The sequence below is a fragment of the Dermacentor silvarum genome, chromosome 3, assembly GCF_013339745.2.
Source record: "Dermacentor silvarum isolate Dsil-2018 chromosome 3, BIME_Dsil_1.4, whole genome shotgun sequence".
Taxonomy (NCBI): domain Eukaryota; kingdom Metazoa; phylum Arthropoda; class Arachnida; order Ixodida; family Ixodidae; genus Dermacentor; species Dermacentor silvarum.
In genome coordinates, this window is record NC_051156.1 from 171,753,373 (window position 1) to 171,769,186 (window position 15,814).

Sequence of the window (15,814 nt, forward strand, 5' to 3'; positions counted from 1 at the left end):
AGGGGTATAAGTTCCAGCCTATTGCTCTCCGAAGGATCCACTAGGCCGCGCTTCTGGGAATTCAGAACAACGTTACAAGAAGATCGACGACCGGCACGAAGCAAGCGCTGGTTTACTGAGAAAACTGTAAAGGTCGGTGTGATCCGAAAGCCACTGTCCCGCAATGCCTCGAACTGTGAAAGACGAAAGCAAGCAACATTTGTCACGTCCTTCTTGAAAGCCCAAAATGCGCTGTGGAAAGAACAAGAAAATGTTACAACAAAAGAAATCTGGGAAGGTTGGACAAGCGCCCCCACCTTAGCAATACCAAAAACACTTGGACCTAGGTCAGCGAGTCATCCTCAGATAAAGGCGAACATCGCCTTTGGTAGGCACTGAGTTATACCAGTGTTTGTGATAAGTTGTTCTGTAAAATTACGTACGAAGTTGCGAATTTAAGTTCTGTGTTATAGACTGTGCTCGAACTACGCTGTGTAATTGGACCTGCCATCCATGCTAATGTTGCGTACTTGTGCACCAACGGTCGAAAGACTGCAATGTGCATGTAGCATTTGGGTAGCGGCGTGGACAGACGTTAGATTTGAGTGAACTCTCCTTTTCTTTATTGTGACTTCTTCATTAGCACTTTTTTTCATTTGTTTGTTATTCCTAATATTAATAATTTACTTCTTTGTTTTCGCCGTACAACAGCACTAACTAACCTAGCCGACCTACTTTTTAACTCAAGTTCTTCAGCAGCAAACGATGCAAGAGAAAAACAAACAAAGAAGATGCAAGATTCTAGAGAAAAGAGTACCACTGGATAGACTCAAGTTTGCCGACACCCGATGCTAACGCACTGTTATCGGCAGGCTTTGAGTCCACTTCTGGATTCATGGTAAATGGACGTTCCTTGTTCCGTGGCGCCGTCACACTCCGATCATTCTGCTCTAAGCCACGTTGCTTTCGCCCAAGAGCATGACCTTACTGAATGGCCTTTCGTGAAAAGTTGTCTTAACACGAGGCAACTGTATATACAGTAGGTCACCTCGTCGCCCCAGGCGACGATGACAAAGGACGCAAACGTGCGCTTTGACCACTGTCTTTCTACGAAAGAGCGCGTCTCGCGACCGCTTTGCACTTTTCAACGAGAACGTCATGTGCGTGAATGCTATAAAGCATGAGGTGTTGAACTGCATGTTTATAGACGAGCTAAAACTTCGTGGATCATTATGTGCTCTGAATAATATATATATAAATATATTCATCAAAACTTGGGAAAAGAAAATAATGTACGTTACAGTTGTTTCGTGCGATACTAATTTATAAATCTCCCCTTTATTTGAATTATTGCTTGTTTTATTGTTTGTGTTATTAAAATGAGAGCTGATTACGAAAGCAGGCTGTGGCGGATATATACCGCCTGAAAACAACATCCAGACAGTGAGTTGGCTAATATAAGAAAGAAAGGTGAACGACTGCTAATTCTCTGACACACAATCGCAGTTGAAAACCTAGTGAGATTGGGCTAGGGAAAGAATTGAGAATATTTCAGGAACACACACACACATATATATATATATATATATATATATATATATATATATATATATATATATATATATATATATATATATATATATATGAGTGCGTAGAAGGCGTACGTACCATGGGTGATGTCGGGCCAAGCAGCACGTAGCGCACGGGTCAAAAATTTTAACAGCGGCGCTGTTTATGCAGAGCGTAATTTGTCTGTCGTGCTTAGCCTAGCCTAAATACGTGGCCAATACCTTGCGATAGCCAATCGATAATGGATCAATAATCAATAAATTCCGGAAAATGCTGGGGAAGACTTGGTAGTGCTTAGCCTAGCCTAATAAGTGACCAATACCTTGCGATAGCCAATCGATAGCCAATCAATAGCTAATTGATAATTGATCAATAATCAATAACTTCCGGGAAATGCTGGGGATGACTTGGTAGTGCTTAGCCTAGCCCATTGCCCATCAGCTCCGCTGTCTCTTTAGCATTGCGCCTCCAGTGCAAGCTACGCTAATTTTTTTTCTTCTTTTTTTGTTACAGGAAACATATTTACATTCGGCCAGCACAATTCTCTGGAACCTTAAACTAAAGAATGATTGTTTCCACAATTTCTTCTTTATTTTTTGTTTTTGCAGTGAATTCACGTTGTTCTTATACCAAGAGCGATAATTATCCGTATCACGATTTTTCTTTCGTTTTTTTTTTGCCGGCCATTATATTTGATGATAAGCAGTAAACATTGGTCAGTACTTTTGTGTTGTCTTCTTTCCTTCTTTTTGAGTTAAGTTTCCCATTGAACATAGAACACCGCTTGTAATATGACGTTATTGTGCTTTCATGATACCGTTATACGAAAATTTGAAATTCATATTCACATGGAAGAGCGTTACTAGAAGCTTTCTGCATTCAGATTGCGATTTGATCGAAAATACAAAAGAACAGTGAACTTCACGAAGTACAATGACGCAATCAAATAAAGATTCTGGAGAAGTCCTTGCTTTCAGCGAAGGGCTTCGCCTTTTCTTCTGTCCCTCCAGAAACACGAGCAATATTGTTCTCCATCCGACGTTACTCTGTTCCTGCAAGATTCGGAACTACTGCTGAAGTACGACTCGACGCCAGAGAAAGTTATCGGGGGTTGACGGAACGCGATGTGGACATATCAGCCACATTGGTAACCTGAGTGAAAAGTAGGTAAGCTGCTCGGTAGAACAGGGATAACTGTGCTTGTTTAAAATTTAAAGATTATTTATTTTATTTTATTTATTTATTTATTTTATTTTATGAGAGAAAAACTGTAGCATCGCTCATAATGGCGAAGCAGTGACGCAATAGGTGACGCAACAATATGCGCAGTAAGTCTTCCGCTGCTTCGTGTGGCATCGGTTTGAGCAAACATTCGCAGATGCGTGCGAACAATCTTCTTTCGACAAGAAGAAAGATTTATTCAGTTACTAGCATGACTCGTCTTCGGTTAAGAAGGTGGCGGTCCCCAGTGGTGGAGAGATAGCCTGTTTATGCTTATTATATCCTATCCTGCCGTTCGCTTCTCAGCATGTAGTTCCATGTAAGTCCTTTCACGTCAACACGGGTTTCCTGATAAGCTGCTAAACGCGGATGTCAGCCATTTAATTAGGCGAGTGCTCAACAGGCCTGACAAAGTATTCCCTAGGTGTAGTATTATATCTTGCTGTAGCGTCCGTCGAGTGGCATATGTCATAAAGAAAAAAAATAATAAGGACGACTGGCTGCGAGGCAGAATTTCAAGCTAACAATCTGCATGTGCGGAGTTGGAGTCGATCCTCGCCCTGCACTGCGACTTTATACTTAATATATTTATATTATTCCCGATAAGCACTTCGAGATTCATGTGACGGACACATTTCCCTATAAACACGCACACACAGACCACAGACATATAAACATTCGGAGTCTACATAAAAATAAAACGTAAATGAAAAAAAAATGAGATCGAAGAGAAGCGTCCCATATATGCACCTCCTTGAGCTTGCGGGAATACTACTACGCTTTATTTAGTTCAATGATCTTCTCATCCCTTGATAATTCTTCAAAACAAGTATATTGGAAGCAATGTGAGAGGCATACATTGTATCAGTTCGCGCAGTGCCAATCAAACACTCCGCTATTCACTAGTGCGGTTCTTTCTTTTCAATGTTACGCGTTATTCTAGCCAATAAAGTGATAAATTTATTATTAACGACATTTTCCTTTCTTGGTTTAACAAACGCTGACATTTCTTGCCTCTCCAAGTGCTGCCACACAAGCGTTGCACAGCACATGCTTTGAAAAATAGTCAATTTGAAATCCTCAACAACTGCACTAACGCCATCTCGTAGCGATAAATTCAAGCTCGTCTTGGACAGAACAACAGAACTGTTGGCATTCTCTTCATGACGCGGCTCTGAAAATAGTCGCGTCCCGACAAAACCAAGATGAAGGACTCGATACACGCGTCCTTTGCGCTGTTTTCAATGCAGTTGAATTAGTTTTACAAACAGCCCACACCTCTCAGTACGCTTAACAAAGAGTGAGGGCTATACGGTCGTGAATTATCTGGTTTCGTTCTTGGACAACTAGATATCACCTTCAGTACCGAATTCTGATGCATTCCCAATAGGTATGTCAAAGTGCCATAGTTTTGGCATAATTTAATATGCCAAAATTGTGCCAAATAAAATTATAATAATGGCATAATTTTATTCCACGTATCTGCAGACTCCACTGAAATAAAGCCCAAAAGTAATAAATGATGCTTTGTATATTGTCTAGCCTGTACTTATCAATACATAGAAACAACATACCGATGTAGAGCACAATATAATTATATTTTTTGATCAAGCTAACTGACAGACCTGTTTGAACCACGTGAACAAGTTACTCATTGGCTGCTAGCATTTGCAATAGTATACGCGGCCTTTCGAAAAGCAGACCACCGTATCAAGTGCACATACTACCGCAGGCTGCAACTTCCCACTAAAGGCTCTGTGTTGAGGCCTCGTTGATAGTGAACTTCTTCGCAAATCCCACGTCCTGTTAAGTATTTTCTGAGTCCTGGTGCTCCCGGGTATTACCGGCCACCGACAACCGCATTGCCATGTGAACAGAATTCCCAGCTTCTGGTGCGCCATTCACTGAGTGGGCATTAAAGAACCACAGGTGGTCGAAATTATGCTGATGCCTTCTCACTGACTACAGCGTATATCGTATCTCATGAGTTGCTCTAAGACATTAAAACCCCGTAAATGTAATGTTACGTTACAGTTATGTATGGTGTGTGAAGTGAAATGGGCATGTATGACGGCTTTAATGTATTAACTGCACTGATTTAGTCATTTTTGGGTTAATTACTTGACAGCCAAGTACGTGGCCAAGTGTATATAGAAGAACTAAGATAGCATAACTTCTACAATGACATTATGCAAGTTCTATAAAAAGCACTTGGTTCTGAACAGTATTATATCCACCTCCCACCCCTTTCCTCCGTTTCTTTGTTTTTCTTTTCCTTTTTTTGCAGTGCTTGCATTCTTTTCTTTTTCTTTCTTGTTTAGAACACCTCAGAGCATTTCCGATTTAACCGATGATATTTGCAGCGGTCTGCAGATTTATTAGTCTGCACCGCCGGCAGAAGAGATGTGAAAATAGTGCGATAGATGTGACCGTGTCTTCTAAGTCTCCAAAAGTTACTGTAAGCTAAAGCGGAACTCCAGTAGCAGTATATAAGTCCGCGTTGTTCACATGAATAGTATAAACTTTTCGCAAAACCGCGCAGCCGGTGCACTACGTTAAAAAAGCCACAAAAAAAGTTTCTCTCTTTGAATTCGTCAAACACGTGCGAGACCAATGGGCCTCTACCCATCCAGATATAAAGAAGCATTTATAAGGACCTCCGCAAAATAAGGGTGGGCAAATCGTGAAAGAGCACATATATGCGACGGTGCTATGCCTTTTTCGCTCCGTTATAAATGTTAGGCGGAGCACACTGTTGTCCGGGAAAAAGGAGCTCTCTTTAAATCACATATAGCAAGAGACGAGATGAAAAACACAAATCTTGCTTTTCTTATTCTTTCTCTTAACTTCTGCCCCTGATCTACTGCCAGGTCATCCTTGAGCGGCCGGTGGTTCATGAAGTGTCGAGCATTGCTCTCTGCTCGGCGTCCAAAGGCGCTATTTGGGCTTGTTCACGGGCGCCTCATTGTAGGGCGTTGAGTTGCTTTTTGCGGTGCTGTTGACAGTTTGTTCGGCACTACCGCGCCGGTAAGACTCAGACCGCGGCGGCCTAACAGTGGCAGTGGTCTGGCCGGTCGGTGATGGACTCGTTGGGCCGTCACTGCCCGGAGGTGGAGTCCAGGGTGGGCGCCTGCCGAAGTGGTCCTGGTAGCAATGCGAGCCCCAACAGAAGCCAAGGGGCCGGTTTGGCCAGCCCTAAAAAAAAAGAGAAACAGAGAAGGAGGAAACGACGTGCGAAATAAGTTCGGCACGTGCGTGTAGAAATTACAGATGTGATTTTTGTCTTGGTCAACGCAGCTAGTTAGGTGAGCTGGCCGACAGTCATGAGCATGTAAATGTGCTTAACAGACCCAGAAAATAGAAAGTGTGTACACAAAAATACGCTACGTGTGTCCGGTCCTTTCTATCGTTCACGTGTATTAAGTGCGTTTACACGTTCATGATTTGTGTGTCACTGCCCTTGTGCTTATTGCCGGCGTTCGCGGTATTCTTGTTATTTATTTATTTATTTATTTATTTATTTATTTATTTATTTATTTATTTATTTATTTATTTATTTATTTATTTATTTATTTATTTATTTATTTATTTATTTATATTTGGCTGGATGGGAGGCGAGTATGAGAGATGAATTGATTTTCCCACAAAACGGGTAAATCGGTGTAGCAGTTTGAGGAGGAGGAGGAATAAACTTTATTTAGAGATGAGCAGACGGTAAGATCGTCCGAGGTGGGCGGCGTCCCTAGTCCAGGATGCCGTGGGCCTGAGCTGATAGCTTGGCCCTGCTCACCAGGCGATGCTGGTCTTCAGGGCTCGGGCTTGTCAGCTGGGCCTCCCACTGCTCGACGGTTGGTCCGGTGATGGGTGGTGTCGATGGGTTTTGTTGACATTCCCATACCATGTGGTAGAGGGTATTGGGCGCAGAGCAGAAGGCGCATTTGTGAGTATAGCTCGTAGGATACATGGCGTGTAGCAGGGTGCCGTGCGGGAATGTGCCTGTCTGAAGTTTGCGGAAGATCACCGCCTCTTCTCTTGTCAGCTTGGGATGCGGGGTGGGTAGATCCTCCTACCCAGTCTGTAATGATTCAGGATATCGGCGTATCTTTTCGGGACGCTATCATGTTGGTCTACCAGTGGTCGTGAACCCGGTGGGATAGCCCGGACAATGTGATCTCGGGCAGCGGCGTTAGCCGCTACATTACCCGCCAGGGACTCGTGTCCCGGGGCCCAGACAATGTACAGTTCTTGAAAATTGTCTAGCTTTTTTAGGATTCTCAGGGCTTGTTTGGAAATGCGGCCCTTTTGGTAATTTCTACATGCTGTTTGTGAGTCCGTGATCACTGTTATGTGATCTTCCTCTCGCTTGCCCGTAGTGGCCGCCAGGGCTATCGCCGTTTCTTCCGCGCAGTCGATGTCTGGAGTGCTTACCGAGGCCGCTGCTACCTCTTGTCCTTGGCCGTTGATCACGCTGATAGCGTGGGCCGCTCTGTTCTTGTACTTTGCCGCGTCGGTGTATCTGACATACAGAAATATATTTAAGGTTAAACAGATGAGATGTTCTCCCACTTCAACTTGTAAATATTTGACTCTTAACACGTGAGCGGCACGTTAAAAGCGTTCGCATGAAGAGAAGCCTTTAAAGGCACCACGATAGAGTCTTTTCGCGAAGTGTTTCGTTGCCTTCCCGTTTCCTTATTTTTTGACACTCTGAACTCCTGTAAATGTGTAAGGATCCGGCGCCTCGTGGTGTAGCTTAGTCCGAAGTGGCTGCCGGACCTGAGAGCGCGGAACAAAGATCCCTCAAATGACATAGCAATGTTGCACTCTTATCGTTGAGATCACTTAGTGGACCGAACATCAACACTATCAAATGCAGGAGGTAAAAGCCTGAGAGTGGTACTTATTGCGCTTGTGCTGTCATCACGCTAAGTAAACCTATGGGAAAAGTCGAGTCCACTTGTGACCTTGCGTCTCCGATAGAGATAGCCTGTAAGTAGCGTTGCTGAACACGCCATTGTACAGTACATTGGGTGAGTCGCTCAGCAATGTAAGAGGATGGCGACAAACAAATCCGAGTACAGTGGATATCAATCGTTTCGTTACTTGCAGTCCCTTTTAACACGAAACATGATCAAGAAAAAGAAAGTATACAGAGCCTGCGCGACACAGCTCGCAAGTAACATCTTAGCAAGCTCGTAAGAAAATCGAAAGCCCTGGTGTGTTGTTCGGGAGGAAATCTCAGGAGAAACACACTGATGACGACGAAGAAACAGCAGTGAGACATTGGCGAATCTGTACCGACCGAAAGCTGGCTTCTTCTTCCTCATGAGTGTTCAGAGGCGAAGCTCCCGCTTCTGAAGTGGTCGCAGCGAAATGCTGTCGTCTCGCAGGCTATCATATAATGAGGCAACATCGAGATTCGAGCAGTACTGCGTTAAGTGAGGTTAATTTTAAAGGAAAGCTAACCGCAAGTTTGAAGCGGAACTGATAAATGAGCGTTGAAAAACGTCTAAAATGTCACCACTTCAAATAACACCTTAAACAGAACAAATGACGTAATTAAGAAACTATGGACTTTGCACCAGTTAAAGATGCAACTGTTTCCCAAGCTGTAGCTTGTCGCGCACCTAAACTTTAGTAGGTAGTCAGCCACAGATAGTAAAATGAAGTTTAATTACGCTTCATTTCTGAAAAAAAAAGTCAAATTCGCCAACTATATTATATTAACCTGCATATCGCCATTCCGGGGCATCCTCTTTCACACCACTTTGTCGGCTCTATTAGTAGAGGCGTGGCGCCCTCTGTCACTGTGCGTCTGATGAAAAGCAAGCGGTAGCGCTCTGCAAAGCATGACCTCCGAGATCACTGTCGCCGTTCAGGCCTCTCGAAGTAAACGACCTGAATTGGAGAGGCACAATGAAGCTACTTGAGTTGCAATTTTCTCCACTAATTTATTTCTTGGCGCAAAGCACACATTCCAGTGTTCCAGGGGGCTAACCTAACGTCCCGAAACTTGATTGATTGATTGATTGATTGATTGATTGATTGATTGATTGATTGAGTGAGTGAGTGAGTGAGTGAGTGAGTGAGTGAGTGAGTGAGTGAGTGAGTGAGTGAGCGAGCGAGTGAGTGAGTGAGTGAGTGAGTGAGTGAGTGAGTGAGTGAGTGAGTGAGTGAGTGAGTGAGTGAGTGAGTGAGTGAGTGAGTGAGTGAGTGAGTGAGTGAGTGAGTGAGTGAGTGAGTGAGTGAGTGTGTGAGTGCACTTAGTGTCCCTCTAAATGAGCTGTTAAGTACGGTAATGAAAATACCCCTTTCGTTCAACAACGCCTGCTTCTCGCAGGCTGGCCGGGGATTCTGGAAGTATAACTAGGTGATAAGGCCTCACATGGCACTAGTTGACGGTGTAGTTGTCTCTTAAGTTTCCTGTGTCCTCAGACCGTTACATTAGTTCCTTTATCGGCGGACTTTGAGTAACTTGTGCAACGGCTGCGACGTCCACCCAGTTGTGTAAAGGCACACGGAGAGCCTTCTTCTTTTTTTTTCGCTTATACGTCTGTAGGCATGATGTAGAGTACGTTAGAAAGACATGGGTCACCGCTGGTATTTTGTTATTCATGTGGTGCAACACACGACGAATTCTTGTGCTGAGCTAAAACTCGGGAGAGAGCGGGCGAGAGTGGTCTGTGGGGTTATTTAAGATCCCCTTTGCGTAGACTTTGTCACACGGCGCTTCTTTGATCAAGGAGAGTAAACCCGGCTGAATAGAGACGCGGAACAAAAGAAATTGTTCCACATTGGAAAACCAAACACTGAGAGATGAGAAAAGGAAAAAAGAAGAATAAAGTAGGGGATGCGTACAGCTTTTGAAAAAATTCCGTACTTGTTATTTTCGTGGAGCGCCGGTACGTGCTAGAATATTTACTTACGGTGCACGGCGTGCCGTAGGATTCCAACTTTCGGTGCACTCTATTTCTGTCTTCGTCATAGCAATGGTACCAGCATACCTTTGCTGGTTTCTGCTCGGTAGGCTGGAAAGGAAGAAGGTAAGCCCACCAGGTGGACGCAATGAAAATTGAAATGTACTGCAGGGCTGGGATGAGTAAATCAACGAAGGAGGTAATTGATATATAGAGCCTAAGGGTTGCAATATGAGCATTCATAGAGCACAACCTCATTTCAACATAAAAGAAACCCGGATGCTTTAAGTGAAGTCCGAACTCATCCTACAGAATCCATGCACCCAATTTATAAGACCCCCTTCTTTCAATATTTAACGTGTGCGTAAGGCATCCCAACATAATTTTGTGGTGCCAAGGTCCAAAATATTTACAAGTACCTACTTATATATTTGCCATCATAGTTATGCGGGTCTTTTTCAATGAATCAATGCTATCTATCGATGTCGCTCGTGTGCCGTTTTCGACTTCCATAGCTGTCGCAGACCTTGAGAACGCTTGCCAAAAGAAAATAAAAACACCTCATTCTCGAAAAGGATTACCTAAGTTTATCAACAAAACGGCACATGACCGCCCCCATAGACAGCCCGTAATGATGCTTCCTCAGGATTGGAAGAATTCGCAGATAGAAATATGTTGCAATGTTTTATAAACGCCAATTCGAACACTAATGCATTTGAAATACAAATGATGCATCAAAAGTTCGAAAAGGGACCTCGCGGAATCTTTCGAAACCGCTTGGCATTATTCCGAGATGCATGGCATAAAACCCTTTGACTAAAACCCACTTCACGGTGCAAATAAATGCATCCGTCGTTCGACGCTCCACTTCCATCTTCACTGCAAATCGTTCTTCTCGACTAGAGTTTGCGGTGCTAGCCGTTATCTTTTTGCGAATATGTCAACCTCGGCGTTCTAAGCGTTAATCGCTCGCCCGTTTCAAAGTCGTAATTACGTGGCGGCGAACTCTCCACAGAGAGGCCATATTTAACGGAGCACTCAAAATTGTTTGACGTCTTTCGGCAAAAGGTGGGATACCAGCCGGCACCGCTTGTTCCACCAGCGACGCGACCATTTCTCCACCGACAGCAATAGGGAAGATGCGAAATTCTGCAAGTGCACTTCCACACACGTTGCGTGTCACTCATAAAAAATGACGGACGTCGTCCTAGATGTGAAGATGAAGCCTCAACACACGAGCTGGTGTCACTAGCCTTGCCAGAATCTCTTCCTTACTATATACTGGCCTCTTTGCAAGCCTACCTTCAGCTCAATAATGTATTGTGCCGAGCAGCTTAACAGCGTGGAAATACCTACTTACAGTAATTATTTCGCATGTCCCTTATTGACCACCTGATCCTTAGAAGGCCAAAGGAGTACGTTGAGGGCTGCAGTTGAGATTCAGTCTCACAAAGCAATGCTAGAGAATTTTTCAGCCCGAGCGCCGCTTCTCAACGCGCCATGTTCCGACTATATGACGGTGGTGGCGCTCGAACAGGCTGGTTGCGCGGCTCCAAATACCATTTATGGTTATAACTAAGAAAAGTAATCCTGGGGTTGCTACATTAACCAGACAACGCAGAGGTCACACACCCGCGCTCCACAAAGTACGGCGGCCGTCACTTATAGGCTTCAAATTGCCTCCGATAATCAGGACGCTCACGGTATATAGCTGCGCGCCACAAACAAACATGGGCACAATGAGAATTACTATATTCGCGAAAGAACACAGTGCGCTCGCGAGAACACACAAATGAAATACGTAGAAGCAAGCTCATGGCAGTGCTAATAATTCATAGCAGTGCGTAGAAACTCTCTTATCAGTCTCACAGTGTGTATCGTCGCCATATGCATGGAATGGCGGCACAATTTAGGATCGATGATTTCTCCATGTGCCTATACTGTTGTCCGCTTATCTTGCATCGCCTTGCGCAATATCACGATGAAACGCCCGTAGTCAAATACGCGCGCAGTGTTCAATTACCAATCATTTTCAGCAGGATTTCTTGGCGTTGCATTTCTCCGCAAAGTTAGGGAATTAATATCTCGAAGCTGGTGTCATCCTGAGAATTCGGTCAAAACAGGGTCCGCCTTGCGAACTCCACAGCTAGAATTTGTAAATTGCAATATGGGTCATTATATAATTGGTTAAAAACTTAATTAGGTATTTTTTATTTGTCGATTAGACATCTCGACTTTTTCTGCATGTAATGTCAGCCTTTACGAGTAGGCCAGCTCAAGAACAAGAATGGCGCTATCTGCCACAGGCAGCCTTTAAAAATTTTTGAAAGTGTTCGCTGAAAAACAACCCGGTATAATGAGGTGGCAAAGCAAACGCTCACTGCCGGAGTGCATTTCTTTTTCTTCTTTTTCTCTTTCTTTCTTTTCTTTCTTTTTTTTCGCGTAACGACGACAACTGCAATTTCACGCTATTCGACTACCAATTAAAATACGTGAATTATTTTTTTAAAGCATACAGCCGGGCTTAGTCATTAGGCATCTAGAAACGTTCAAATATACCGCGCGTCCAAAGGAGGTCAACGTAACTGAAGAGAAATGTGTTCTAATTTGTGGAGTACGTACATGGGCGCCGAGCCTTTTGCAATTTTTCCATGAGTTTCTGTGAAGGCCGCCTGTAAAGGAGAAGCGAAGGAAGTCTCAAGTTATTTTATTAAAGTGCAGTACACGTGACTATATAACACTCTGGAGAGCAGATAACTGCTATTTCTTCAGTACTAATTACAACACGGCGCTGATGAGTTATCACATGTCAGCATATGCGCAATAAAGAGGCGAAGAATGGTCAACCGCTAGCACTGTGCTGCCATCTAGGGCTGTATGTAGTAAACATATGCACTTCAGGCGCGAACTGCAGTCGGCGCTCAAATGAAACTCCAACATCGAGCAGTGCTGTTCACAAAAGTACTTATTTTTCACAGGTAATAAATTCTTTTCTGAATGCTTTCAGCGGCCGCCCTGTCCTAAATTAAGCTTGGACCTGTCCATTTCAATGCACGAGAGACATACTACCGATGAAGTAATGGGCCAATGCACCAACCTATTACATTTATAAATAAAGTCACCTTTGAAAAATATCCTTCGTTTGAATGATGTCACGCGTAAGGTAATAAACTCGGCAGAGACTGGTGCGCCGAAATAGATAATTATTTTACGTATGTGTGTTCCTTGCAGGTAAACTTGCCCAAGTAGCTGGAATACTGTTCAGTTTAAAACCGCTACCACGCAAAGTCAAACTTCTCTAATATAATGCTCTTTTTCTGAGTCACATACACTACTGCTGTCTGGTGTGGAGTACAACGTCTGCTACAGACATAAACCGATTGTTCCTGCTGCAAAAAAAAAAAAAAAAAAAGGTAATTCGTACTATTTTCAATGCTCCAGCAGATTCTCATACTACACCTCTCTTCGAACAACTTTAATTACTCACGCTGCACTCTCTGTTAGACTTTAGACTGTCCTTAGCCTGTCGAAAAGACGTGAAACAAAATCCGTCATACATTACGTCTTTAACGCAGTTAATTAGAAATAGAACAGAATACAGCACACCGTCACCTGAACACTGGCATGTAATTATGCTTTTCGCACTAATTATGCTTTTCAAATGTTACATCATCGCTTACCACGCTTGTTAAACACACGCATGCGCAATAACATTGATGTCCTTTCTTGTCCTGTTTCGCGTTTGCATGAGTTTTTCAGTGATATTTGATCATGATCAATTTTTTTCACCGTTCTTGTTTGCTCATGTATAAAACTGCTATTTTCTGTTTGTAGTGTTTTTCTTATATTGATTTTATGGCATAAGTTTAAGCCGACATTGCATTGTATTCAAATGTATTTTTGTTGTCAGTCCTGAATTAGCGCCTGTGCCTGCCGCTGCAGCACTCAGACTGGGTTTTAAGGCCCGTCAAGTTGCTGTGCGCAACTTTTCCCTTAAATCCCCCATAAATTGTACATTTATGGAAATAAAGGCAAATTCAAATTCAAATACAAACTGTTCGAATCATGAGTTGGGTATCCTGCGTACATGATGATCCTTCGAGTCGAAGGAACGTTGTACGAAGTGACGAATTATTCTTGGATGATTTCGGAAATGTGCGTATTGATGCTGTTGTTGTTGTTGTTGTGGGCTATATAAGGCCGAGTATCTGAATACGCGGCTAAGAAATTGCGCCAACAACTTTCCCCAGTATCACATGCACGCACAGTCCACAGACACAGTGGCATACCAAATTTACTAAATAAAAAGAAGCTACAAAAATAAAAGCATCAGAAAATGCAATAAATATATCTAACCAGAAGGAAGCGCTCTACGTGTACTCGCGCTAATTAATAAAGGCTCATTTCCACTCCACACACACGAACGTAATATATTTCTAGCAAGGCTAGAAATATATTTCGAGCGGAGTTCCCAGAAATCTACAAATAAAAGTAAATTAGGTTGCTGTACACAAGAAAACTCCGTAGGGCTACCAAAGCAACATTTCTGTTTAGCTGGACCGAGTATTTTGGTTACAGAAAAATCAATAAGTTTATCGAAGTGGCTTATCTTAATGCGCAAGAGGACTCTCTAATGATTATATGGCTGACAGTTCACGAGAAAGCGCTCAACAGAAGCGTCTGGTTTGTCACAGTATAGGGTTGTCGCGTGACAAAGAAGAGAACGCGCAACTGCACATTGACATTGCAGTGCGTGCGATAGGGAAACAGAAACAAACAGGCAGTAATGTTCTTCTGACGTTCGGGGCAAATACACAATACAGAGTGGCCACCCTTCTTTGAACGTTGTGATTTCTTAGTTTTGTTATGAGCTTACTGATGACCCGTACTCAAAGATTTGCTAACACAAAATAGTACTAAATCATTTTGGACTGTTATGCGAGAAGTTGAAAGACACTTGTAGTACGCATTAGCTGTGCCACATTGTGCCTAGATTATTTGGAAAAGTCAAACATAGACAGCGAGTTACTGCTATGTGCACGTTTCCGTAGATGCGATTACAATGCACTGGAAGACCATGGTTCTTTGTCGCATCAGTTTTTGAGTGACTTGTGCTCAAGAATATAGCTTTGTATCTTCTTCGTTACGTGCAGCTTCCCTTACGTCTTTCTCGCTCATTATGTACGCCTTCCTTCGCCCTTACAAATGCACACGAAAGAGTTTCCTTTCCTTCATTAAATTGGTGCAGTTTGGAAAATAATTTACGTAGCATTATTTTTCCTGCTCAAGATATGCAACTTTCACTTACCTACAAGGCCTGTAGAAAGTACGATGAGAGTTAACATACACCTTTCCATTTTGAAAAGACGACTGGGCTAAATTTAGCCTAAATATATACTGGCTTTCCTGTTTATAGGTACCGGACCAGCTGTGCGAATGTCGCACATCACTATAACGCATTGTTTAACGCAGTGCAAGTCTTGCAGCTTTTTTTATAAAGGAAACAGCGGATTTTCCCATTATAAGTCTACGGGCACTGCCCTACCTGAGAGCCATGCTGCATGTCGTAAATAAAACTGTTGAGAAAAAAATATGACGTAGGAAATTAGCACAAAACACTGTCTTATGACGAAACCGTAGTTTGTTGTGACGGGCCGGACACCTGCGCCAGCAAGGGAGAGTAGGCTCAAGTACTCCGCCCGAGTTTCGCTTGCTACTACAGCCACCCTGCGACTAGTTTTAGTCACTGTGTAAGCCACCTTCTTCATAAATTCGAAAATTCTCGCACAAATAATTTAGTTTTGTCAAAACTAAAAACAACGCATGCCAAAGGAACGATACTGCATTGCTTCCGTCCTGTTGCAACGAAATTCCTAACGGCCGACTGACAAAATGACACATTACAAAAAACAAAAAAAGGAAGAAACTTGTCACCTTTGCATCTCTAGAAGAAACGTAAATAATGAAAAGGCCTTAGTGCAAAATAAACTATGCAACTATAGCTGAGGCTGAGAACGGAAAACAGAACTATGACCTTCCTTCGATAGTCATAGATGCCGTAACGTGTAGTGCATTAAACGCGAGTCTATTCTCAAAACAGCAGAAAGAGCACTGTTGACACTTTCAGT

General features: G+C 43.1%; 1 protein-coding gene and 1 long non-coding RNA gene across 2 annotated transcripts in view; one reads left to right on the plus strand and one right to left on the minus strand.

Annotated features, from left to right (window-relative positions):
- Positions 1–12,815, plus strand: part of LOC125944077 (uncharacterized) — a 45,323-nt gene extending 32,508 nt beyond the window's left edge. The window contains exons 4-5 of the long non-coding RNA XR_007466107.1: positions 2,559–2,715; positions 12,694–12,815. This is a non-coding gene — a long non-coding RNA (uncharacterized LOC125944077). The remainder of the gene's footprint in view (positions 1–2,558; positions 2,716–12,693) is intronic.
- Positions 5,572–15,061, minus strand: LOC119446096 (uncharacterized). The gene is made up of 4 exons (XM_037710443.2): positions 14,995–15,061; positions 12,309–12,358; positions 9,696–9,797; positions 5,572–5,964 (listed from the first exon to the last, which is right to left on the minus strand). The coding sequence occupies exons 1-4, from the start codon at positions 15,041–15,043 to the stop codon at positions 5,707–5,709; spliced, it is 459 nt and encodes a 152-aa protein (XP_037566371.1). The 5' UTR covers positions 15,044–15,061; the 3' UTR covers positions 5,572–5,706.
- Between the last annotated feature and the right edge of the window lie 753 nt (positions 15,062–15,814).